This window comes from Saprolegnia parasitica, assembly GCF_000151545.1.
Source record: "Saprolegnia parasitica CBS 223.65 unplaced genomic scaffold supercont2.5, whole genome shotgun sequence".
NCBI classification, from domain to species: Eukaryota; Oomycota; class Saprolegniomycetes; order Saprolegniales; family Saprolegniaceae; genus Saprolegnia; species Saprolegnia parasitica.
In genome coordinates, this window is record NW_012156399.1 from 629,035 (window position 1) to 643,321 (window position 14,287).

Genomic DNA, 14,287 nt, shown 5'->3' on the forward strand with positions numbered 1-14,287 from the left:
TAATAGTCTAAAAGAAGAATCGATGGCCAAACTCCCGACCTACCTAAAGATACAATCCCACAATATTGAGTAAACGTCAGGCATAGTTGTATTCGAATTCTGAAGTGAGAATACTTGACTCCTCTTCCCGCCTCCTCGAAGACCCCCCCCCGCGACTCTTGAAGTCCGCCGCAGCCGCCGACGAGCGACGACGACAAGGACAAGGTGCTCGCGACGCTCTTCCCGGAGCTCAAGAAGCTATCGACGTTGCAGTGGGTCGGGTACCTCTCGTCGACGTCCGTGTACGGCGACAGCCACGGCCATGTCCTCGATGAAACGGCGCCGCTGCGGTCAGCGACCAAGCGCGGCCAGCAGCGGGCGCGCGTCGAGGCCGAGTGGCTCGCGTCTGGTCTGCCGGTCCACATCTTTCGCTGCGCCGGCATCTACGGCCCAGGTCGCGGGACCATTGCGCAGGTCCGCGCCGGTCGCGCCAAGCGCATCCACATGCCGGGCAAGGTCTTCAACCGCATCCACATTGACGACGTGGTCAATGTGCTCATGCAGTCGATCGCGACGCCGTCGCCCATGAGCATCTACAACGTCTGCGACGACGAGCCGTCGAGCAGCAACGACGCGGTCACGTTTGCATGCGACCTCCTTGGCGCCGACGTGCCGCCGTTGCAGTCGTGGGACGATGTGAAAAGCAGCATGAGCGACATGGCCAAGTCCTTTTATGTCGAGAACCGTCTTCTCTCGAACGCCAAGATCAAGTCGGAGCTCGGCGTCCAGCTCCTATACCCGACGTACCGCGAAGGCTTTGTGGCGCAAGCCGACGAAGAGCAGAACACGCCGTCGATGCGCGCGTCCAAGTCGCACATTTGCTTTGTCGTCAACAAGGGCTCGTTGCAGCCCGAGGCGGTCCTTGCGCTCCGGGACATGTGCCGCAACCTCTCGGTGCGCTTCAACGGCTGCGTGCGCTTTGTCCCGTCGAGCTGCGTTCTTTCCAACACGATCCCGATCCAGCAGCTCGACGACGTGCCGGCCGTGCTCTTGCAGGACGCGGTCGCGGGCGTCGTCGCCGACCCGAGTACGGCCGCCACCAAGTTTGTCGTGCTGCCCGTCTTCATCGGCAACAGCGATGCGCTCACGGACTTTATCCCGTCAATCGTTAGTGCCTTTACGGGCCATCGGTTCACGATCGCGCGCTGCCTCGTCGACATCTCCAAGCCGTCGGAGAATGGGATCGCCAAGATTTTGGCGTCCAAGGTGCGCGGTGCGATCGCCGACCACCGCGGAGTGTTTGAGAAGAAGGACATTCGCGTCATCGTCGTCGACCGGGGCACAACCAACCACGAGGTGCACTTGTCGCGCGACCTGATTGGATCCCAGCTCACAAAGCTGCTGGGCGGCGCGGTCCGTGCCACTATCAATGTATCAACTGTGACTCAGGACATGCGTTGTAGGTCGAGAAGGTGCACACGGCCAGCATGGAGCGCGTCGACGAGCCGCAGTACGACTTTAACGAGCCGCTCCTTTCGCATGCGTTCGAGACATATAAGATCTCGTCGGGCCTTGTCGTGCTTGCGTTGCTCTTCCTCACGTCCGGTCGCCACGCGGTGCCGGGCGGCGACATTGAACACGTGGTGGCGGCGACGAAAGCGGCGCACCCGAACCTCGAGGTCGCTGTCACGGCGCCCATTGGGTCGCACCCGATTCTGACCAATATGCTCATGGACCGGTACTTCGAGTCGGTGAAGGAGTGGTAGCGCGCAGCGGTCGTCTTTGATGGAAGAAGACAACGAAGAAGACAGCCAAGGTGACGAGACAACGGGGGCACATGTGTGTGGCCCGAGTGAGCGCGGCCCGAGCTCGCCGTCGTTGGGAAGCGCGATGCCTCGGGCCCACGAAGAAAAGAGACGATGCGCTCGCGGGCAGGCCGTAGGACTAGTCAAGCCAATTATTGCGCCCGCCAAAAGCACCTAAAAAATAGAACTGATAGCATACGACGCCTTGCATGCCCACGATCTCGATGTTCATCACCGGCGCCATCGTATTGGCCTCCAGACGCATGGGCGACGGCAGCTTCGTCGCGGCTGCGGGCCGCACGCCACGTGGTGTGCCACGCATGCCGCGTCTGGAGCGCGCGCACTGGGCCGATCGTTTTCTCTTTTTATTTTTATTGATTTGATAGATGTATGATACCTCGAATCGTTTTATTCTTTAAATTGGCAACGTGCGCGCGTGCCAGGTGCACGATCATTCCCTCGGTTTAAGCACTCGTGGTAGTTTAGGATCTGGTCACTTCGCAAAACCACGATGGCAGCGTGGCGATCGGCGCGCTTCCTCGGGCGACAGCACGGCCTCATGGCCCTATGCTCGTCCACCTGTCTTGCCTCTATGGCCTACGCTGAGGCGACGCCGGATGAGTATGCGCCGACGGCGCAGGAGAAGATCGTCGGGCGCTACGAGAACCGCCTGCGCCGCTTCAGCACGCCCGAGCGCGTCTTCGAGTACTTTGCGAGCGTCCAGCTCGAGAAGCAGTCGTACATGACGCCGGCCGACTTTTCGCGCGCGCTGACGCCCTACTCGTTCCGGCGTGGCGTCGAGCTCCGGTCCAAGAACACGACGTTCAACCCGGCGGCTGCGCTCGCGACGCCCAAGAAGCCCGAGGTCGCGGCCTACAAGCAGCTCCTCACGCAGCTCATGGCGCTTGGCGACAAGATGGACGCGGCCAAGCTCGCGAAACGTCCCGTGGCACATGGCGATATGAAGGAGATGGAACTCCTGCTCACGATGCTCGGCACGACGTACGCCAAGATGGATCTGCAGACGCATTTGCTCGTGCTCCGCGACTTGAACGTCACGAAGCGCGAGTTTGACACGTTTCTGACCACGCATGGCGGCCCCGTGAGCCGCACGCACGCCTTCTTCGACCTTGTCGACGCCGACGGCGACGGGCTCATCTCGTACCCCGAGTACATGTTCTTTACGACGCTCCTCAGCAGTACGACGACTTTGATCTCATTGCGACGTCTCATCATGGCATGCTAGTTCCCGAACGCCAATTCGAACTCGCGTTCAAGATGTTTGACGACGACGGTAACGGCGAGATTGACCACCGCGAGTTCAAGCAGGTACCCTGCCCTACTCGATCTACCATGCGTGTTCATCGAGGCGCCTAGATCATGGAGCTCATGCGCCGCCGGACGCCCGCGGGGCGCCAGGACCGTACGCTCGACGAAAACTCGACGCCTGTCTTTAAGAACCTCTTTGGTGATTTCGCCACGTCCGTCGTCCGGCACGGTGCACCATGAGGAGCTGACTCGTGCGTAGGGAGACGCTGACGTACGCCAAGTTCAAGGCTTTTCGCCAGAGCCTCAAGGACGAGGTCATGCATCTGCATTTCGAGCACTATGACGTGGACGGGAGCAACGAGCTCTCGCCGCGCGAGTTTGGTATGTTTCTCATCTCGCACGTCGACCAGGTACGGTGCTATTTTGCTGCAAGACGATATGGGTGTGCATTGCGATGCTAGATGCAACTCGACGAATGGGTCGCGAAGGTCGATGCGCTGCATAAAATGGAGGTCCGTGGACGTGCCACGTCACGACGATATATCTCAGAACGTATATACATGTATCAATCTATGTAGGGCAGCATCTCGGAGCAAGAGTTTAAGAACTTTTACCTCTTCCTCGACAACCTCGATGCGATGAAGGTACCCTTGTTACCAGGATAGAATCGCCCGTTCCACGTGTTTTGGAACCTAGGTGGCCATGGAGCTGATCCACGAGACCAACGGACTCAACAAGGAGCAGTTTCTGCGGGCGACGCGGGCTGCGTGCGGCGGCGGCATCCCGCTCGTGTCGACGCACCAAGTCGACATCATCTTTGCGCTCTTCGACGCCGACGGCGATGGCGCGCTGTCCCCGGCCGAGTTTCTCGATGTGATGGAAACGCGCCGGAGCGCCGGTCTCCGCGAGGTACGCTCTCTCTCTCTGGCATCTGCATCGGACGACAAAGGAATGGCTATGTGTAGCGGCGTGACATTGGCGCGGTCGACTTTGTCCAGCGCCTCCTTGCGTGTGCCCAAGAGTCGATGGCGGCTTGAAGAGTCGTCCAACCACAGCGTTCAGCTAGTCGTTTGCTAAATTTGCAATGCACGTGGCACATCAAAGACTGTCGTCTTAGAGTTTATTACTTGGTCGAGTACTGCATGCTGCTCATCTAGGGTGCATGCATTCGATGGATGCACCCTTGGTGCTGTTGTACGACATGATGAGGTGTGCCACAGACGGACGCAACGCGATCTTGAAAGGTCGCCATTCCGAGTGTGGCCGCGGACCGCGTACCCGCTGCTCATGACCACGCACGCCGAGACGACTGGCGGCAGCAAGCAGTTCCAGAGCATACTCGGCGTTGTGCTGCTGCTCACACTGCTCTACTGGTCGCGCCGCTATGTCCTTGGGCGCAGTGTGTCGTGGATCGCAAGCCTCGTCACGGGCCAGCGCGTTCGGATCCAGCAGATGACGCTGCAGCCGCTCACGCTTAGCGGCATCGAGGTCGCGACGACCGACGGCGTGCAACTCCAGCTCTCTCGCCTCCAAGTGGATGTGCATTTGCGGGCCTTCTTGGCCTCGTTCGGGCAAGGCAAGCTCCTGCGTCTCTTCTTGGATGACGTGATCGTCACCGCGTTGCCGCGCCCACCCCCTTTGTCGCCTCCCGCTCGCCGCAAGCGCCGTACGTGAACGTATGTGCAATCTCGATCGGTTGATACGTTGATACACGTAGAAAGTGCAAAGTCGACGTCGGCGCTTGTCGGCCTCTTGAAGTTTACGCACATCCACGTCAAGTCACTCGCGCTGCGCGGTATGCTTGCACGCGAGGACGGAAACGGCTTTCTCGGAGGTCTCGGCCTCGTGCGGGACCTCGACTTGCGGATCGCCGATGCCACGAGCGCGACAACGTCTGTCGCTGTCGTCATCTCGCACGCAGAGCTAAGCGTCGTCGCCAAGCTTTTAGAGACGCCGTCATTGGACGCCATCTCGGAGCGTCCGTCCTTGGTGGTTCAAGCCAACGAGCTCCAGTACACGATCGAGCTCGACTATGTCCAGCTACTGCCGCAGCACATCGCCGTGCAAGGCCCACACGCCACCGATCCGAGTGCGACCGTGGTGCTGCATGCGGCGTTGCTCGCGTACTTAAGCGCGATGACGTCCGAGACCAAGACGACGGCGGCGCCACGCAGCGCGCAGCCTCCTACTTCGTTCCACCTCGACACGATCGCACTGCAGATGACGTTTGTGCATGGCCCTGACGACGCTCCCACCGAGCTCCGGATGCGCACGCTGGTCGACGCGATCCGCGTCACCAAGCAGATCGAGTCCTCGGGCACCGAGCTGACGCTGGACGCGACTGTTCGCAGCGGCTCGGTGTGGCTCGGTGACGTTACGTGTCTGCTCTGGACGTCCATGACAGTACGCTTTCTGTCTTTGCGCTTGCATATCGAGATGAGCGCGTGCATTAGGTCCGTGTACGTCACCGGTTGACAGGTGAGATGGAGACGATCGAGATGACAAGTGACGTCGGCGAGCTCTCCGTGCATTGGTCGACGCGTCTGAGGATGCTAGCCGACGCGACCGAGAGGGCGTATCAAGAGAGCAAGTCGTCCTCGCCACGTCCTAAAGTGCCCCTCGTTCTTGTGGTCACGCTGCGCTGCGGGCAGGCGACGTTCGAGGCCGTTGACGCGGACAAAGCACTCAAGACGCATCTTACCAAAGTACATGCGAATGTCGCAAAGACCGTCGACCAGTCGCGTCTTGAGCTCGAGATTCAAGATGGAACGTGGCGACTGCTGGCGCAAGACGAGCTTCTGAATGTCGTGACCTCGGCCTCGCAGTTGGTGGTCACGGAGGTGGTCGCACCCACCAAGAGCGTGGTTGTGGACATGACGATGACGACCCTCGAAGCGACACTGCTGGGACTGCCCCTTTGTCAGCTCACTCAACTGCACGTGGCGTCTGCCGAAAGTGGCAACGACGTCCAGCAGATCGAGGTCGGTGTCGACGCAGGGATCTTCCACTGGGTCTTTCCACTGCATGCAGCGCGCTTGGCTGCGGGCACGAATGCGCTGTCGATTTTGCTCTGGGTCCAAACCATCATGGAGCCCCCCAAGCCCCCCATGCCATCGAAGAAGCCTGTGCACCTTGTTCTCGAAAGCAAAGAGATGTGTGTGCACATCGCCGAGATACCACACGTTGGAGCTTGCGCGAGCAACATCACACAGCTCCACGTCCACGTGCAGGGCGGCAGGACGCAAGTTCAAGTCCAACATTTGGTGCTGCGCCACGACGCGACCTGTGTCATCGAGTGCTCCGACTTGCATCTTGTCGACACCAAGCCGACGGCCTCATGTGCTGCGAGCCACCTCCAAGTGGATCTCACGTCCATGTCCTTGGTCCTCGGCACCCACTTTCGACTATTGGCGCTCGTGCTTCAACTACAAGAGCTCATGGCACCCCCACGGCGCGACCGAAGTGGGCATTTTAGCAGTAAGTACCATTGTTCTCATGGCTGAGCGTAGGCCTACCACCGCCGCTCAAGCTCGACGTCAACGTCCGCACCGTCGTGGCCACGGTCTTGGACGCGCATCAGAGGCCTGCGGGCCGGCTCGAGGCCAGTCAGTACCACGTCAAAACGACGTTGACGCCGTCGTCCAGCACCAGTCTCTCGGACGACCACGCGGCGCTGGTCCGTGACCTCGATAGCGTGCTTTCGTTTGAAGTCTACCGGCCGCTCCTCACGCGTCTCGTGGTGATCGACCTCGAGATGGACACGGGCAGCATCGACATGGCACTGAACGATGTGGACGAAGCCCGCGTCGCGCACCTCCAGCTGCGGTCGTTGACGCTCGGCGGGCGTCTCCTGGACATGGCGGGGGACTTTGGCAGCGTCGACGCGCGAGCCCCCGGAAAGCGCCTCGGGGTGTCCCTGCACATTGCAGGGCACGGCATCGCACTAAATGTGCTGCACCCTACCGCCGTCGCCACCCTCGCCGCGTCCGTCGGTCGCACATTAGTGTACGCTTTGGACACGGCCGTCTTGGAGGCAATCCACGGTCCCCGCGGCAACCCGCGGTTCCAATTTTTCGGCGAAGTCGACGTATCGGCCACGGACGTCGCGCTGCGGTACGCGCTAACCGACGATATCACCGCGCAGCTCCGCGTCGCGCAGCTGCAAGTGGTCTGCGACAAGACGTACCGCGTTGACGGGCACGTCACGCAGCTAAGCGTCGGCCTCGTGTCGGACATCGTGCTGCTGGCCCGGCTCAGCGTCGTGGTGCACTGCGTCCTCGACGACCGCGACCGCTCGTGCGATGCGTGGTCCCTCTCGGTGGCGGCCAGCATCCGCGCATTGCACGAGACCGACTGCAATGGCCTTTTGCTCGAGTGGGCGTCGGCACTCGCAGTGCTACGGGCGCTTGCACATCGCCTGTCGGCGCCGCTCGCTCCGCCGACCGTATCGCTCGATCCACCGCCTTTACGCTTCTACCGCATCGCTCGTCTGGCGCTGCAGGTCACGATTGCGCCGCTTCAGATGGCGTGGTGGCAAGACGCGTTCGCGAACCAAGCGTTTTTCGCCCAAGCCGAGACACTGGACGTGACCCTCGGACTTGTCGAAGCGCATGGAGAATGGACGCTGCCCACGTGCCGGATCGCTGCGACAAGCACGCGGGCGTATGAGCTCACGACGCGCGATGCCAAGGCCGGACCGATTCCGTTTCTGCGGGGCCCACCGACGTCGTTTTTTCTGGAAGCGACTGTGCTCGAGTACGCCAAGAGCACGCTGCCGTACATCCCGATCCACCTCGATGAGTGCAAGCTTCTCTGGACGGTCGCGCTGCGGGACCACGTCTGTGGTGTCATCGATCTCGTACACCGCGACGTGCTCGGGCTGCAAACCGAGAAAGGCAGCACGTCGTCTGCACCGGCGGCAACGGCTCCCGTTGTTCTGCCCGAGTCCGTGGCGCCGCTTTCCTTATTGGAGCTGCTCGAGCAAGGCAAGCTCGGACCGCGTGTCTCGGATGCCGCGCCGGCCGCGACCAATGCGCACGAGACCCGCGATCTGGTCAAATTGTATCAACTTGATATTGAGCACGTGCAAATCAACGTGCTCGAACCGGCAACCAAGAGCAGCCTCGTGCTGGCGTCCCGCCTCATCCACCTCGAGTGGGGCTACGACGCCGCCGGTGTCCGCTCGATGGCCGACGTCCAGCTCAAGGAGATGCGGTGCCTCGTCGCACCACTCGACGTCGACATTGGAGCCGGCATTCTCTGGTACAAGGAGGCCGCGTCGTCGCTGCTACGGCCCATTTTAGCCGAGTGCGCGCTCCATGTCCAGTACGCCATGACGCTGCACAACCAGGCGACGCGCATCCGCGTGACTCTGCCATCGATCGAGCTCACGGTGGACTCGCACCAGTTTTTCCAGTGCTTTAGCGTCGTCAAACACGTGCTTCTCGCGCCGCCGTCGACCAAGAAGACAGTCTCGTCCGATGCGTCGCCTCGCGCTGCACAAAAAGGCGGCAAGCGTCGCCAGCAAGCGATCGCCGACGAGCTCCGTCGTCGGGACCTCCGCTCGCCAAGTGCGTACACTGCCATGGTCTTCCTTTCTTATTTTTTATGGTCTTAGGTCCGAGCACCGCACTCAAAAGCGTTGCTTTTGAGATTGGACTTGCGCAGTGCCGGCTTCGGACGAGCCCGGAAGATGGCAACATTGAGTTTGTGGCGCTTGCGCTCCATACCGCCCGAGGCAGCCATGTGTTTTACGACTCGCTCTCGACGAAATTCAATTTGAGTCTCCAATGGCTCGAGATTCAAAACCTTCGGCCCGGCGCGTCGTCCATGGCGTTTGACGATCCCATGGCCGTCCTCACACCGCGTCTCGCAACGCCCCAAGGTCGTCCACACGTCGATCATCGCCCGGGTTTTAAGTTTTCTGTAGACGTGCAGCCGCTGCTGTCGCTGCGGGCTGAGAGCCTCCCGCTGCTGGCCAAGGAATTCCCGCCACTCCGCGTCTTCGAGGTGCTTGAAGTGAGTTTCTTCCCCGGCGTCGCGTACGACTTTGCGATTCAGCTCGCGGTGGACTTTTACGAGCTCATGTTTACCTTCTTTTTTGGCGCGGCGTCCAATCGCACCGAGTCGTTTGGCAAGAAGAGCACAGGCAGTCGCCCGCCGGCGCCCGTGACATCGTCGCTGCATCCAGACAACGACGACGACGCCGATGGGGACGACGTCGACGTCGAGAACGAAGAAGTCGTCTTCTTCAACTACGTGCGCGTCGGCAACATCTGCCTCCATCTCGCGTGCTCGGGCTTTGTCGTCAACCTCTCGGGCTTTGGGTTGGACCTGCCCCCGTTCGTGTGCCGGTCCAAGCTGTGTACGTGGAAGCGCTTACTGCGCAAATTTGAAGTGCACTTGGCGTGGTGCGTCTCAAAGGAGAGCGCGTCGTCGGGCCTCCACCATGTCAAGAAGAAACTGTTTGCGCTCACGAAGAAGACCGACAAGACGACGACAACGACCAAGGACGACGAGACCACCCGCAAGATGCTCTTTGGACCCTACCACCCAAACACGCGCCACGACGCGACCGAGTCGTAAGAAGCAGTAGTGTATGCGGCACCAAGTAAGCAAGTGGGAAAGCTCATGGGTTGCGTATACTACTTGTGCAGAAACGCCGACTTGTCCAACTGGGCAAACATCTACCGAGAGCATCATGATAGGTCATACGACACGAAGACTATCAACTCGATACCTCGTCGGTCGCGAATGCGAGCTCGAGCACGGGGAGGGAGCCCGAGAGCACCTTTTGACGGCACACCTTGTGCGTCTCGAGACCAAAGACGACGGTCCGCGCTTGCGACTTGTACTCTTCGGTCGTGTCGCTGAACCGATCGTAGAGCGCTAACTACCTCGAATATACGATGAGACATGCTGTAGCTTCGAGCCGGTCATTACCTCGATCTCTGTACACAGCAACGGCTTTGGCAGCACGCGCTGCAAGAGCTGGCGCACAACTTGGCGGTGCGGGCACTCGGGCTTGGCCGGCGTCGGCGGTGTCATCTCGGCAGGCGTCTCGACGGCCTCCAATGACGCGTCCAGAGGCGTGCTCTCGCGAGGCGCTTCCTCGGTCGCCTCTGTCGGTGGCGGCGTGCCGTCGGCGGGCGAGTTGCCCGCAGTGGGCTCAACGGCCGGTTCAGCCTCGGGCGACGACGACTTGGCTTTTTCCTTCTTTGGCACACCAGCCTATCGGAAGATGAGAGGCGAGCGACGGAGACGAGCTGACGTACGCGCTGCATCAGGAGCTTGCGAAGGGCGCTGGCCGTCTTGGCCACGTTTGGGTTGACGCTGGCTCGAAGCGCGTTGACGGCCGCGGGCAGCTGCGAGCCGCGCAGGACGTCCAGCGTCATGGGCTTCTCGGACGCGATGAGCGAGTTCATGATGGCAAGCGCTGTTGTATTGGCGTCTGCCGAGTCTTCGCGCGCGCAGCGCTGGAGCTTTTTTGCACAGCGTTTCGCTTCTTCCAACTCGTCGTCGATCGGCTTGTCGTCCCCAGCTTTGGCCTTCTCCTTGGCTGCTGCTGCCTTCTTGGACGCCGGCTTGTCCTTGGCCGCTGGCTTGTCCTTGGCCGCTGGCTTGTCCTTGGCGGCTGGCTTGTCTTTGGCCGCTGGCTTGTCTTTGGTGGCAGCGGGCTCGGCGGCTTTAGCCTTCTTCTTCTCAGCAGCGACCGCAGCTTTTTCCGCCTTCTTCAGCATGCGCTCGACGTCCTTGCTCAGCTTGTCTTCCTTGCGCATGAGTGGCAGCTCGACGGCGGCAATGGCGTCCTTGGTCGCCCGCGCGCGCTTGGCCTTGGGCCCGTCCGACTCGGTCACGTCCACCGCCAGTGCGGCCTCCTTCACATTGGCAGCCGACGTTTTCGGCTTCTTGTTGGCCGGTTTCTTGGGGCTAACGTCCGAGTCCGTCGTCGTCCGAGGTCGCTTGGCCTTGGACGCTTTGGCCGGCGGCTTGTTCTAGCTCACGACACGATGAGGAGGTTCTGTCGCAAACATGATTGGTACCAGGTTTTCCTTGATCCACTTGATGCGGTCTTCAACCGGCAAGACGACTTCGGCCTACATGCATATATGGCATGAGGTATTCGCCGCAAAGACAGTCGCGTACGTCGCCCAGCGCCACGGCCTCCACGAGGTTCTTGACGCGCTTGACGGTCTTCTTGGGCGGGTACCCGCGAGGATCGCGGTAGTCGTTGGTCGTGTCGTCCCAGGGCACAATGTCCGCGTACGAAATCGCCGTGCTAGATATATGGCATAGGAAACATCGAGAGGTTTGCTGCAAGTAGTACCTGTTGTGGGCCTCGTAAAAGTAGACCCAGTAGCTCGTCTCGATGCGAGGCAGGAATCGCTTCATCGAGTCGGCGTCCAGAATCGAGGGGTCGCAAATATGACCCGGCCAGTACGGAAAGCCCCGCATGCGCGCCCAGACAACTTCGCCGTACCGCTTTTTGACGTCGTCGCTTAGCAGCTTGCTCTTCTCGGCAAAGAGCGCAAACACGTCCTCTTCGTCGTCGTCGTCGTCGGTCGAGGACTCGGGCTCTGGGTTCTTGCGCGGGCGGCCACGGCGCGCCGCCTTCCTCTTGGCCGGCGCCGCCTGTATCTTGGGCGACGCTTCGGTTGCCGGCAGCTCCGCGTCGGCGGCGACTGCCACGTCCACGGCTGGCATGGGATCTTCGGTTGCCTGTTGGGTTGCCATGGAAATTCGAGAATCCACGGCTGTGATTGGTGGTAATTGTGTGAATTGTTGACCTGCCAGACTGAGCACGACACGTTAGCGCTCCTCCGCCCGTTCGCCGCGTCGACGAACGACGACGTTGTCGAGGTGCACGTGCCCGCGGGCCCGCTTGCGATCGTCATGGACCGGACCAACGACACGGAAGCCGTGATCGAGTCGTTTGCCAAGCTACCGTCGGGCCTCGCCGGCGCCATCGAGATGCACGGCGGCATTCCACCAGGCTCCGTCCTCGTCGCGATCAACCAAAAGGACGTCTCGGGCCTCAACATGAAGCAAGTCAGCGACATCTTGCGCGAACAGAAGGACAAGCCCAAGGTCCTTGGCTGGCGCATCCACAAGGTGCGCTTCGTCCGATGGCCTTCTTTCTCATCTTGGATCCTACTAGCCGCTCTCGCCGCTCAAGACCGACGCCGCGCCGCCGACGCCATTCTCGGTCATGGCGCCACCGCTCGCCGACCGGCGTGCTTCGAATGGCACGGAGTTTGTCACGGAGAACATTGTCGTGCTCTGCCCATCCGGGCCGCTCGGCCTCCTCCTCGACGGTCAAGTCAAGCACCGCGCGGTCGTCCAAGGCTTTCAAACGCTACCGGACGGCTCGCCGGGCGTGCTCGAGCTCCACGACAGCATCCACCCTGGTGCAAGCCTCGTCGCCATCAACGGCGAAGACGTGAGCGCGTGGCCCCTCGACGCCGTCACGCAGCGCCTCGGCGAGCTCGCCTCGACCGAGCGCATCCTCGAATTCGCCCTGCCACGCCGCCGTGCCAACTCGCAGGACTTTGACTTGCGCCGAAAGGAAGAGTTTACGTTTTTAAAAAAGCACGACAAGACCAAGATCGCGCGTGGCGAGTGCTGGCTCGTGATTGACGCCAAGTGGATCGAGCGCTGGGTTCTCTACGCGGCCATGAGCGGGCCGCCGCCGGGTCCGATCACAAACGAGGCACTGGTCATGGACGGGTGGCAGGAACGCCTCACGGGCGCGATCGCTGGCGACGCGGACCTCCCGCGCCCCAACCTCAAGGTCGGCGTCGACTACCGCTGCGTCACGCCGCTGGTGTGGTGCTTCTTTGTCGCGCTGCACGGCACGAGCAAGCTCCGCCCCTCGCTCGCTACAAGATGGACATTTACGCGAGCCCGATCTCGGCACTCGAGGCCAACAAAATCCTCAAGCCCATGTCGCTCAAGGCCGAGACCACGGTCACCGAGATCAAGACGCGGTGCCACATCGAGTAGACACGCCATCGCACGCTGTCATGGCTTTGTATGTTAACGCGAATATCTGTGTCTGCCCCATGGTCTGCAGCGCTTGCCAGCGCCACGCGGTCCAGCCGCACACGCCGTCGCAATGGCCGCAGCGAACGGTCACGTCGTCGGTCTCGAGCGCTGCGATATGCGCCGAAATGTGCGCGCTGCGGTGTGTGTGGGCGAGGACGATCGACGTGTGGCCGAGCTGCACCAGCGCGCATATCGAGGATAGCAAGCGCGGGTGGGCCTCCCAGCAGTAGAGAACGTCGGCGAGCACGACAAGATCACAAGCTTTCGGTAGCATGGCGCGGATGGCCTGCAGCGGACAGTCGTCGCCCCAGTCGAGCGCCAGTGCATGGACTTGTGCGGTGACCACCGATGCATTGCGACAAAGGGTCTCTTTGAGGTGGGGCAGCGAGGACGTGCGCTCGGTGAGGACGACTGTCGACGTTGCCGGAAGCCACTTGGCGAGTGCGAGGCCAAGGAGCCCGGAACCAGCACCGAGTTCGAGCACGGTCGTTGGCGGCGGCGTCGAGGATAGCCACGTCTGCAGATGCGACGCGAGGCACAGACCTGCGTCCCACTGATGCGCCGCCATCGCGTCACCGTAAGTCTCGTGAAGGACGAGGTTGGCATCGTAGACGCGAAGCGCAATGGGTATGGCGCCGGCAATGAACTTGTCGCCTCTTGAGATGCACGTCGAGCACAGCGGCAGCACGAGGACCGTCGGCGTCACGGCGCTCGCGCTGGTCAAGGCCTGCAGACCTGTGTACATTGGCGCACACGCATCGACCACCGAGACGGCGCGCGCATGGATGCGAAATGCGGCGTCGGACGACGGCAGTGTCAGGCGCACCACGCCGTGGCTTTGGGCGGCGGTCATGTCGAGGCGCATGGGCGGCGCGTCGCCGGCCGACACGACGAGCGACCACCCAGTGGTATGCGCTGCCTTGGTGGCCGTCGCCAGCGAGACGCCTTGGCCATGCTCGTCGACAACTTCGACGTGAATGGACACCAGCGTATCGCTACTTGGCACGGCGACCGGCGGCGCAAACCGGAACCGGAGCCGACAGAGCATGGTCCGTCGGTGGCCCGAGTTTTACGCGTTTCAACATGGTATCCGTGGGGTTTAACGCAACGACGAGGTTAAACCGTATCGCCGTGGCACCGAATTCCCGCAAAGGGTCGAGACGTGCTCTTCGCTTCAGGACCGTTCGGGC

The 14,287-nt window shown here is 61.4% G+C and overlaps 7 protein-coding genes across 7 annotated transcripts in view; 5 read left to right on the forward strand and 2 right to left on the reverse strand.

Moving 5' to 3' along the window:
• SPRG_19399 (hypothetical protein) overlaps window positions 1-1,745 on the forward strand; it is a gene marked incomplete at both ends in the record, with an annotated part of 2,265 nt that extends 520 nt beyond the window's left edge. The window contains 2 exons of the mRNA XM_012340888.1: window positions 175-1,392; window positions 1,443-1,745. Coding sequence (XP_012196278.1) covers window positions 175-1,392; window positions 1,443-1,745 — 1,521 coding nt within the window. The remainder of the gene's footprint in view (window positions 1-174; window positions 1,393-1,442) is intronic.
• A 19-nt stretch (window positions 1,746-1,764) lies between these two features.
• On the forward strand, window positions 1,765-1,962 carry SPRG_02093 (hypothetical protein; the record flags this gene model as incomplete). Its single annotated transcript, XM_012340644.1, has 1 exon — window positions 1,765-1,962. The coding sequence occupies one exon, from the start codon at window positions 1,765-1,767 to the stop codon at window positions 1,960-1,962; it is 198 nt and encodes a 65-aa protein (XP_012196034.1).
• A 311-nt stretch (window positions 1,963-2,273) lies between these two features.
• SPRG_02094 (hypothetical protein) lies at window positions 2,274-4,159 on the forward strand. Its single transcript, XM_012340645.1, has 8 exons — window positions 2,274-2,983; window positions 3,031-3,113; window positions 3,162-3,265; window positions 3,313-3,463; window positions 3,515-3,565; window positions 3,632-3,697; window positions 3,750-3,962; window positions 4,019-4,159. Exons 1-8 carry the CDS (start codon window positions 2,296-2,298, stop codon window positions 4,088-4,090), a joined length of 1,428 nt encoding a protein of 475 aa, XP_012196035.1. The 5' UTR covers window positions 2,274-2,295; the 3' UTR covers window positions 4,091-4,159.
• Window positions 4,160-4,280: 121 nt separating this feature from the next.
• On the forward strand, window positions 4,281-9,638 carry SPRG_02095 (hypothetical protein; the record flags this gene model as incomplete). The annotated part of the gene is made up of 5 exons (XM_012340646.1): window positions 4,281-4,719; window positions 4,771-5,456; window positions 5,507-6,515; window positions 6,563-8,623; window positions 8,671-9,638. The coding sequence occupies exons 1-5, from the start codon at window positions 4,341-4,343 to the stop codon at window positions 9,636-9,638; spliced, it is 5,103 nt and encodes a 1,700-aa protein (XP_012196036.1). The 5' UTR covers window positions 4,281-4,340.
• Window positions 9,639-9,653: 15 nt separating this feature from the next.
• SPRG_02096 (hypothetical protein) lies at window positions 9,654-11,756 on the reverse strand (the record flags this gene model as incomplete). Its single annotated transcript, XM_012340647.1, has 7 exons — window positions 9,654-9,739; window positions 9,793-9,945; window positions 9,996-10,283; window positions 10,328-11,047; window positions 11,096-11,149; window positions 11,199-11,331; window positions 11,380-11,756. The coding sequence occupies 7 exons, from the start codon at window positions 11,754-11,756 to the stop codon at window positions 9,698-9,700; spliced, it is 1,767 nt and encodes a 588-aa protein (XP_012196037.1). The 3' UTR covers window positions 9,654-9,697.
• Window positions 11,757-11,826: 70 nt separating this feature from the next.
• On the forward strand, window positions 11,827-13,113 carry SPRG_02097 (hypothetical protein). Its single transcript, XM_012340648.1, has 2 exons — window positions 11,827-12,164; window positions 12,211-13,113. Exons 1-2 carry the CDS (start codon window positions 11,946-11,948, stop codon window positions 13,090-13,092), a joined length of 1,101 nt encoding a protein of 366 aa, XP_012196038.1. The 5' UTR covers window positions 11,827-11,945; the 3' UTR covers window positions 13,093-13,113.
• Window positions 13,089-14,145, reverse strand: SPRG_02098 (hypothetical protein; the record flags this gene model as incomplete). Its single annotated transcript, XM_012340649.1, has 2 exons — window positions 13,089-13,101; window positions 13,157-14,145. 2 exons carry the CDS (start codon window positions 14,143-14,145, stop codon window positions 13,089-13,091), a joined length of 1,002 nt encoding a protein of 333 aa, XP_012196039.1.
• Window positions 14,146-14,287: the final 142 nt, after the last annotated feature.